Source organism: Larus michahellis, chromosome Z (assembly GCF_964199755.1).
Source record: "Larus michahellis chromosome Z, bLarMic1.1, whole genome shotgun sequence".
NCBI lineage: Eukaryota > Metazoa > Chordata > Aves > Charadriiformes > Laridae > Larus > Larus michahellis.
Genome location: NC_133930.1, coordinates 67,789,775 through 67,800,776, shown reverse-complemented (window position 1 = coordinate 67,800,776; position 11,002 = coordinate 67,789,775). Strand labels below are relative to the sequence as shown.

The window sequence follows — 11,002 nt, the reverse complement described above, 5'->3', positions numbered from 1 at the left end:
AGTACTTAAGGGGGAAGCAGGTAGTAGGCTTTTTTACCATAAAAACACTTCGTTAGAGATTCTGACCTACTTCTGTTTGTGGTGCCACCTGAGTTAATTGCCTGTATTATTTTGATGGTTAACCTGTTAAAGTTGGATGTTTCTCACAGATGACTACATCAGGGACTCTTCATGATCTCCCAGAGCCCTGTTCTTGACAGGTATTTATTTTCATCCACATTAAGTTTGCAGAAGTCTTTTAAAAGCCCCACCTTGAAAAATCTCTTGAACATAGAAAGGTGGATAAGGTCTTTAATTCATTTCCACAGATGAAAGGTTTCTTTCAAAACCCCATCTGTTTTTCACTTAAGAAAATGGAAAAACTTCTAATGTATTAAAAATGTAAACATAACTTTTCTTGCAGGGGTATAACTGATATATATATATATATGTACTTCTCTGCTATATGTTAATATTCCTTGAAAACTGAACATACTTTTCTCATTCATATCAACATGTCTTAGCAAGTTTTATTTTAATGGTACTGTAGCATTATTCTTAAGCTGTTTTTCATTCTGGTATTTTCTGAGATAGCTGACATCAGTACTTTCTCTTGCATTTTATTTAATTGATTTTACATAATTTTTGCTACCTTTTAAAATACGTTCAACTCATTCACAGTAATATTCTCACTGAAGTCTGTTATCACCTAAGCTCCAAATTTTCAGGAGTTAATAAATGCTTATTTTTTAATGAATGAGTTAGATTTCCAAAATTTAACGTATCTGTGCATGAATCACCAGTTCCACACATTTCAATACTAAAAAAATGTAATGCCAATTTAAATGCTTAAAATCCAGTTACAGATTTGGCTGAGAAGCAGCCAAAGTGCTTCAAAATCACATAAGGTGTGTGGGTGTATGTATGTTCTGCAGTTTTGTTTCTATAGTGTTTACATCCTATCGAAGTTTATATAATGATACTTCAGTTCAAAACATTTGGCACCATCTCATCCATTTTCTTGCATCTTTATCAGTATCTGTTGAAAGAAAAGAAACAAAGTTATGCAGATGACCAAGCACATACGTTATCTGCTAAATACCCTTTTGTCAGCTTGAAGACGCCGTCAACAAACAATAACAGAAATCTTGTTTCTTCACGCTGCATGAATGTATTTACTTGATAACATTTACAGAGGTACGCTGAGACTAGAAGTTAAAAGCGTGAAGCATAAATTTCCCTTCCACGTGCATGTGAGCAGAAACGCTGTTCCTAGAAGTACCAATTAATCACTCCTGTGACAGAGAAATGCTTTAAAAGCTACTGCCACGGGTTCGCCAAAAATAATCGCTCATGACCTGCAGGATGCCTGTTCTTTTTCCTCTGTTTCCTGCAAGTCTGACCACCACACGGTGAGAACAAACAGAGGATTCTGCTGAAGCCATTTAACTTGTCGCCTTTATGACCAAAGTGCGATGATAAATACAGATCTCCACACTGGCGTGAAAAAATGTTTCTCATTTTAGCCTCATTTAACTACTGCCTTCCTAATACAAATTAAGGAGTGTATATTTTAAAGGCCAATTAAGCAATAGTCACGTTAATTCTGTATGTTTTTTTCACTGTTACAGCAGACTATACTGATCATTTATTTTACTTTTCATTTACCGCTCCGGAATTTATCTCACATGAACCTCTGTACAAGGTTAACACATCCTTATGCAATCCAAATGAAACCCCTTGATACATATTTCGTACGAGCCGCTAATACATTATCCTGAGAACTGCTTACCTCTGTGTTACATAAGGCTGATCGCGTTTTGTGTGTGTGTTTCACAGATACTAAGCTACAGCAGATCGACCATGAGAACATTAATTAAATGAATTTGCCTTTTCGGAGGGGGGAAAAAAAAAAAAAGAAAAAAGGCCTAACTGTGGCATTGTTTAAACTTTTAAAGAACTAAACTGTAAATGGAGCGTGTCTGGAAGAACTGTTTCAGGGAAGATGGCTGCTGTGTCAGCAGCAGCAGCAAAGTAACATACATGTGTGGGATTTTGCAGAATGGTTTAAGAACTCTGTAGCTGCTCGACAGTTCTGTGTGGATGCTATAAATGGGTACTGAATGAGCACAGAAAGGTTTTTGTGCAAACACAAAGAAGGCACGACCCAGAGGTAGTTATCTGGCAGCCCAGACAGTAGCAGCAATTTTGAAAGTGCTGTACATCCTGATGGCACGACTGCAAGAGCAAAATTCTCACTTATGATTGCTTTTCAAGACTAAATAATTTTTAAAAATCAGTGCTAGCCTTACTGAAATAGTCTAATTACTGGATGTCTGGATTTGAACCCCATGCAGTTACCAACAGCAAAGCAACTGTTCCCATCATTCCTGCCAAAAATGACCTTTGAAAAGTACCATCTGAATTTCGAATCAACACGCTAGATCCTGAAACCCAAGAAACAACATTCTAAAGAATGGTGGGAGTTATTTTTTCAATATAAAGTAAATCTCTAAGCTTTATAAACCTGTTTGTCAACATTAGTACTATGAATATAAAACAGGTGCAAAGACAAAGGAATGTACTTACGGTGAAATTGTACAGCCAGAGGCATATGCATGGTGGCCTGTATAGCGTATATCGCAGCGTACTATATTGTTGGAGTAATCAGATTCAGGCACCAAATAGCTGGGGTTTACACTCACCTTGAGGGGAGAAAGCACAGTGTTACCTACCTCCAGGTTTAAGTCGGTAACTTACACTCGAAAGGAGGTATGCATATCATTTGCTGCTTTAAAAAACAACAAAAGAAAAAACAAACTTCCCCACACCCAATACCCTTACCTTCAGAATGTAATTTCCAGGTTTTACATCTGTAATATCAATCCACTGGCAATCTATATCAGCATTGTAAGTGTCGTAGCAGCCAGGGCTCAGTCCCTTAAAAACAAAGTTAAGACGGATGTCAAAAAAAGCACCAGGAATAGTAACATTCTAGACATTAGGGACACTCAGACTGAAGTTCACTTAACCTTCACATTTCACTAAGAAAATTTCCTCAGGCAATGAGACTTATTTTTTCTTGGCATCTAAACTAGAACACGTAAGTCTAACATATCACTTTTATAAACAGCACTGTGTTACTACTGCATAAAAAACACCTATATTATTGATAGTTGTTCATTTGTGAAATATCTGTATTTTATCTATATTTTATTATCACTTGTTACAGTACTCCTTTTATGTAAGTTCTGTTGATGCTATTACTCACTGTTCTTTACAAAAGGGGAGAATAAAATCAAAACTGGAAAAAGACTGGACCTAAATATCTGTAAATCTCAACAAATGTGTCAATAGCTTCTGAGGTCCTTGAGTACAAACTTGATCACCGTGTTGGGACCTGTCTCTACCCTTAGGAATGATGCAATTTTTTGCTACAGGTGTACTCTGCCAAAGTGCCATCTGCAAATAGCAGAGTCCAGGGTCATTTCCGCATTGAATTTTTCCACAGAAAAATTCTTCCATGGCATCTCTTGAGGCAAATAGTGACACAAGAATCTGACAGAACTGAAAATGCAGCCTTTCTTTCAGATGAATCTTTTCTGAAAACTTCTTTGCTGTTAGGAACATTAGTAAGCATCTCCACGTACGAATGTATCGGCGGTTCAAATCTGGTGTCTTTAACCGTGGCCGATACGGATGGCTCAAGGCAAAGCTGATCTGTCGTGGTGACACACAGAGTGAGTGCACAAAACCCAAGTCCTGCAGGAATTCCCTCTTGACCTAGCTGGTGATCAGCTCAGACTCCCGCATGTATGTGCCAAGTCTGAGGCTGGAGGAAAGTTTTACAGTCCAATTACAAACCCCTGAAATATGGGCTTCCAGTGGAAACGCTGACACAGCCGGGATTCTAGTGACACAAATACTCCAGCTGTAAAATATGTACATTGCTTAGTTAGATGTCATAGTCTACAGAAGGAGGAAAGATATTTATAAAACCTCTTCAAAGCCTTTATGTATTGCAGATCATTCATTATATTTAAAATTCAAATGTGGACACGTCAGCCAGTGAAGCATAGCTGTCATTTCTCTGTGATAAAATAACTACCTCCTAGATTAAAAACTGCAGAATAAGGGATACAAGTTTATGTATAAGTATGGCCACAGTGAGTTAAACCACAGATCCATCAAACTCAGTGTAGTGTCTCTGACAGTGGTGAGCAGCAGATGCTTGAGGAGAAAATAACAGAAGAAATGAGATGTGTAATGTCCTTTACCCAAGCAGATTCATTCCACCAGGCATTTAACTGTATTTAAGACATGGGGTACCATCTGATTTTTGTGTTTAATAACCTCCATTACTTTGTCTAAATTTTTTTTGAACCCATGTAGTTATTTTTCATCTCTGCAACATCCTATGGCAAGGAATTTAACACTTTATTCATGGGTCAAAAGACTGCTCCTCTCTGTTTTAAAGCTGTTGCCTGACAGTTCTTTTGGATAGTCTTAAATTCTTGGACTGTGAGAAACCACGGATATCAACAATTTCCTCTTTCCATCCAGGAGCACTCAAGATTTGGCATTACTTCTGGTTTTCCAAATGGAATAGTCTACGAAATGTCTTACTGTGGTAGCTGTACTACACTGCTGATCGTATTATTCTCCTGGGGTTGGTTGGCTTGGTTTTTTAAGCTTTTCTGTAGCAATTTTGAGAGGTGGCGACCATGCAATATTCAAGGTAGGAATTTTATCTTGGATTTGTATAATATCATAATGGTACATTCTATTTTTTATATACTCCTTTAATAAGCCCTAACACCTTGCTTTACATTTGTATATGACCTATCATAATGCCCACACAGCTGCCAGTCTCTTGAACAGCCTTCTATACACGCATACAAGTATGCTGAAAGTTTTCTGTGTCGGGCTGCCAGCCAGTAGCTACAGGTATTACGGGAATTCAGCACCTTGCAGCCTCGGGCTCTGCGAGGGAGAAAATACTCGCTATGAACACTGGGACTAGCCAAGGGCCATCACCGAGCAGTTTGTGGGGGATGAACACTGGAAACCACTTCTTTACTGACTCTGTCTTGAGTTCCCTTTAGCTCGCTTGACCAGTCTTGTAAGCACAAGAACTTGTGTTGTGTTTAACAATGATGCTAGGCTAATGAGTGTCCCTGCGTTTTAATGAGATGCCCACATTTAGCAGCACCTGGGCAAATGGCAAGTCTCCAAGTTGCTCTCCTGGCCTCTGTGATGGAGAATTTCAGAGCTAGTTAGGGCATCAGATAATTTAGGGCATCAGATGATTGGTAGGAAAAAATATCCAAAGATAAATTAGAGGGAGGAAAGAAACTTGGTTGTCTCTGAACCAACTCTTACCTGCGTATGCGCTGTACATGCATACCGTCTATAATATCCATAATCACAGGAGGTATCTTCAAGACAGAAACTTGCTTTGTGTCCTTCAGCAACTTTTCTGTGTGAGCTTGCATCCAACAAGTCATAGTGGCTGAATTCATCCATGCTGTGATAATGTCTGTTAAACCATAGACAGATTATTAAGGATGGATCACAACTTGTCAGTAACATTTTAACAAAATCCTATTTGAACTACCTTCTGTTAGATACGGCCAAATTTTATTTATTATACAGAACTTTTGTGTTAGTATACTTTGCTGTTACTGGCCATTCAATTAAGTTTTATTTTCATTATTCTCATCTTCGATGACTATGAAAATGCCATCTTCTATAAATAAATAAATAATAGATTTTAATTTGTTATGAGAAAGACTCCATAGCAGCACTGCTTTTCCAAAATTTCCCGTTTCAGCTCTTTTCCATTAACAATAGTAAGTATTAAGTAGTTCATATTTGAATTGTACATCTTATAACTGCCTTTAGCCAGAGTTTCACTAGGAATGCTTACCTCACATGCTATAAATTCCAGGGAAGCTTGCTACTTGATGGCAAAAACCCAACAATTTGCTTTCACATTTCCATGGCCCTCAATAAACGTACACATTCATAACATTAGAGACAACAAAATCTGCATAAAGAAATCAGCTTCTGTGTATTGGCAATGCAGATCTTGTCCACTGACAATAATTCGTAGTCTATACTTAATGTAGTCTCCATTTCAAAAGTGTGCATGCTTTTGATCTGGGCACCGCATTTTTCTTGCTCTCACACAAAGTGAGTTCTTGCTCTTACTGTGGACTTGAACACACATTATTCTTGTAGTTTCAGTTTTTCTAAACATGTGGAAAACTAAACTTGTACTATCTACCTGCACTTTGTCTGTGCAGCATTTGGCTGCTGTTATTTACAAATGCTTTCAGCTCAAGAGGTATATGAAAAAGAGAAAATTAAACAGAATCCAAACGTATTGTTGAAACGAAGGGGAGCACACAAGTTTCACAAGCGCGCATTGTGAGTCTTGCATAGTCAGGAATGCTAAAACCGGTCCACAGATGATGATGACTAACACTGAAGTCTGATGGCTAGCCAAACTAATTGGCAGTTATAGTTCATTTCCAAATGAGCTTGTTTCACTGTCATGGAAATGATCACAAAAAATGCATTTTTTTTTTGTAGGCAATGTATTTTCTGTCCAAGAACTGAATCAACATCAGAGACACTTTGCATCTGGACAGTGATAGCGTGGCAGAGTAAGGAACTGCTTTTCTACAAATGGAAGATTTCAATTGCTCTCTATCCATTTCATCCATTTAGCAACTTTGTAAGCATCAGGGTTGGGTTTTTTTTTGTTGGTGGTGGTGGGTTTTTTAGGGGTGGCAGTTAACTAAAGCATTTATGGAGGCTTTTTTTTGTTTGGTTTGATTTAGTTTTAGCTCTTTGATCTTTACAAGATTTATAAACTAGTAATAACAGTCTTTTTTTTTAAGAATTTCTTCTAATGATACTGATTTTTCATGCAAAGCATAAAGTCTCTGAAGCTAGAGAGAAATATTCCATGGACTCCAGGGGCCTTTAGCTCAAGCCCACATTACATGCTATTTTTTTAATAGCATAATATTAAGTTACCACTTATGTACCCATAACAGCAGTACTGTATTTTAAGTAAGGTGGAAGTAAGGTAAGCTTTCTAGTATTTTACAATTGGCCCTGCTATGAAACAGCAAATGTTGGAACAAACCTGCCAACAGCTGCATGTGAATTTTCTGAACAGGTACAAGTTTGCAGCGCTACCTGCTCCCAAAATGTTGAAAATGTCCTACTACATTTACATTGCCACGTGTCCAGCAATTCTGCTATTTCTAGGGCACCACTGCTATTTGAAAGCATCATGATATAAGGATGTTGATAATGGGATAAGTTAGCTCAGTATCTTCTCTTTACCATATCGACCAGACCACTCTGTGTCAAGAACTAACCCATGAAATGCAGGTCTAGTATGGGTCAATGCTTACAATGGTATCTTATAGGGAACATTATAGTAAATTTACATTTTTGGGTTTCCACAGCTATTATAACATGATTGGGACTTTTATTTACTCGTTCCACTTAAATGTAACCGGACTATAACCTGTGTGAAATACACTTAAAGGGAAAAGGTGCCACTGTCAAAACTGACTTGAGACTTGTATTTATAATGAATTTATACTTCTATACTTTAGATAAGTTTCATATCCATTTTGGTTTCATGTGGCTATACAAAGAGTAATTACCACTACCATAAATTAATCAGACACTAAAAAGCTAAAGTTTCCCCATGACTTCCTCCCGCTTCACTGGAGTTTTAGAAAATGTCACCATATCAGTGACAATTTCTTAGTGAAAAAGATAATTAGAAGGTACCATACTGAGCACTTCACTCACTGGTGACAGCTGTGCCACTCCCATGAATAACGGGGTCTGCTGGGCAGAAAATCTGACGTGCCTTGATTTTTCACTCTTTGGGGGAATCTCAGGAGCACCCGATTGTCATAGTCTCTAACATCTGCTCGATAAGCTGAACTGTAATAATGCAAAAGAGAATCATAAGTATATGCAAGAAACACTTTAAAAACCACTTTATATTGTCTCAGAAGTAACTGTTAGCAAAGATCTTTTCAGCCCCATTAAAGCTCATGCATTGGAGACAATAATTCCACACGGTGATGCTCAGAGTGCCTGGTGTCAGACCAAGACCTGGGTAAGATTCAAATCCGCTTCTAATAATATAAGCAGGAGTTTGGCCGCTGACTCTCTGCCTCCATCTCTGAAGCAGATCATCACTTAGCTGTAAAATTACTCTGGTACTAAAAATACAATTTCATTAGTTGCTGTTAACCAAAATAACTCACTGTGTATGTAAGATCACACAACAGATGTTTGGTTTTGTTGTCAAAAAAATGAATAAATATATGCCTCAGGCTGCATTTTCCTGTTTCACATAGCCATTTTCTACAGTCTTTTAAGTACTGGAATATTTTAATCAACTGATAGCCAGCAAGAACATTTCAATTAGCCTTCACTGCAAAGTTAGCATAAAAAATACTGGTTCTTATGCCACTCTTTCCAGCAAGCGAAGAAAGAGCATTGACCCTGGAAACAGTCTGACATCAATTAATGGTGTTGGTAAATAAATAAATCTGTTTTGCATGATAAGGTATCAAACAAGTTAAAATGGTTAAAAACAGCCATGTCGATTTCTTTCCAAACAAAACAGGAAAAATCCCTCTTTGCCAACTGGACAGGACCTAGCTTCATAGCAAAGCTGTTATTTCAGCCTGTTAAAAGACGCTGAAACACTTTTCATGGAGATTTCAGTCTTAAGAGACATTACAAGGCTAATAGCCAGAGGCAATTAGCATGTTATAATTTTAATAGTAGCTTGTGCTGGGTGTTTTTTTTAATGGAGTAGAATATGATCTGGTTGGATTAGACGAAGGACATGAAGATCACCAGATTCAAGTGGGTTTTTCAGGTGCCTCTATTTTGCAAAACTCAGATATGTTCAAATGAGCCTGAAAATAGAAATGTGCAATATAACTTTTCACAAAAATGTAGGTTCTTCAAAGCATCTGTAGTTTGTCTCGCTAATATGGTGGTATTGTTTTCTTACATGCAAACCCTACCATCTGCCACAGGGTCTGAAGAAAGTTACAAACCGGGCTATGTTTCCTCGGGCCCTCCAGCCTCACTTTTCTCCACTCTTCACCGTGCCCTCAGGTACTCTGCGGTGGGCGCAGGAGCACAAGAACCCACAGCGAAGATGCAAAAGCCGGGGTGATGCCTACCTTGCCAGGCAATTCTCCTCGGCAGCACATCTCAAGTTATACATGGACATCCTCTGGACGTACGTGGACGCCTGGATGTAATAGGGATCCGGGACTAAGTCAGGGAGACCTGCAGTTCATCAAACCAACCACATAACAGCAAGATCAACCCAGGACACGTCTGCAAATACTTGGCTTCCATCCCAATCCTTAGGAGCCGTCGCTTTGCGAAGGACCCCTGCCCTCCCCATTGAGCTCGCTCTCCCTTTTTGCTCAGGCCCTTCGGCTTTTCTCAAAGACCGCATCCCAAGCACGACGCCCGGACCCCCGCGGTGGGCTTCCCGCCGTGCCCCCATCCCCCCGCAGCTCGCCACCAGCCCCCTCCCCGGCCCCAGCCGCGGGGACTGCCGCCCACCGGGCTTCCCGCCGCCCCGGAGCGGTGCAAACGCCCGCTCGGTCAGGTTTTGCCCCGAGCGAGGGGCTGTCAGGGCCGCCGACCCCCGCACCGCATCCCGCGGGACGCGCCGCGCTGGCAGCGTGGTGCGCGGGAAGGGAGCGGGACGGGCGGCGGGGCCGGGGCCGGCGGGAGGGGAGGGAAGGGACGGGACGGGACGGGATGGAGAAGGAGGGCTCTTACCGTATTGGAAGTAGCCGGTGCCGTAGCCGGGTCTGTACCTGCTGCCCTGGCGGGGCCTCTCGTAGGTGTCGTAGTAGTTGTAATAGGGGTTATCGTCCGTGTACTTGTAGGGGTTGTAGGGGTCGTCTCCTACCATAACATCTTCCCGCCCTGGTCTGAAGCTGCTGAGGGGCGGCAGGCCGCCCGCCCCGGTACTGCTCCGGTTGCCGTCGGTGCCGGTGCCGCCGTCGGGGCTGGTGGGGGCGCTGGGTCGCGACGCCCCCGAGGAAGCGCTCCTGGCCGCCCCGGCGGCGGCGGGGGTGGCGGCCCCCTGGCTCCGCTGCCCGCCGCCGGCGGCGGCGCGACCCCCGGAGGGAGCCTGGTAGCCGGCCTGGAACCAGTGCCGTGCGCCGGAGCCCCCCCGGTTGCCGGCGGCGGGCTGGGGCTGGGCGGCCGTGGCGGTGGCGGTGGCGGCGGCTCGGGCGGCGGCTCCCCGCGGCAGCGTGCCGTTGTTCCGCAGCAGCACGATGGGGCTGCCCGCCGCCTCCGCCGCCTGCCTGCGGCGGGGGGGCTGGTACTGGGAGCCGAGGCTGAGCAGGCTGTACACCTGCCCGTTGTTCTCCCACTGGATCCGCTGCCTCCAGGCGGCGGGGGGCGGCGGGGGGTCGCGGCGCGGCGGCGGCGGCTGCTGGCAGCCGGCGGGCCACAGGCAGCTCCAGTAGATGCACGCGTGGAGCTGGGCGAGCAGGAGCCCCGGCGGCGCGAAATGCATCTTCTCCTCTTTCCTGAGTGCCGGCGCGGAAGAGAACGGGCGAAAACGGGTTGGGGGGCGAGCGGAGAGCGAGGGGCGCCTTTCCTGCCCGGGATGGCGCGGGGGGGGTGGGGGGGGTGGTGGTGGCGGTGTGTGGGGAGGCCGAGGGGGATGCGGGCTGCGCCTCTGGAAGGGCTAGGATTGCAGCGGGGTCTCAGGCGCGGCGGCACCCGGGCGGTGCCATCGGGCAGGTCGGGCCGTCGGGAAGGAAACCCGGCCCGGGGGAGGCGGCGGGAGCGGCTTTTCTTCTCCCCGGTATTTATAGGCGAGGGGATGCGAATGGGAGCCGGAGCAAACAATCAGCCTCTCATCGTCCTCCGGCCCGCGCTGGTGTCTGGAGCGAGGGAAGGAGGAGGAGGAGGAGGAGAGACC

General features: G+C 43.3%; 1 protein-coding gene across 2 annotated transcripts; it reads right to left on the bottom strand.

Annotated features, from left to right (window-relative positions):
* Window positions 1–277: 277 nt before the first annotated feature.
* LOX (lysyl oxidase) lies at window positions 278–10,719 on the bottom strand. Of its 2 annotated transcripts, XM_074570646.1 has the most exons (7): window positions 9,841–10,719; window positions 9,225–9,333; window positions 7,822–7,959; window positions 5,362–5,518; window positions 2,824–2,919; window positions 2,569–2,684; window positions 278–1,018 (listed from the first exon to the last, which is right to left on the bottom strand). In XM_074570646.1, exons 1-7 carry the CDS (start codon window positions 10,589–10,591, stop codon window positions 1,012–1,014), a joined length of 1,374 nt encoding a protein of 457 aa, XP_074426747.1. In that variant the 5' UTR covers window positions 10,592–10,719; the 3' UTR covers window positions 278–1,011. The 2 variants fall into 2 exon arrangements, with proteins under 2 accessions (XP_074426747.1, XP_074426748.1); XM_074570647.1 differs by lacking the exon at window positions 278–1,018 and having other exon boundaries at window positions 2,565–2,684.
* Window positions 10,720–11,002: the final 283 nt, after the last annotated feature.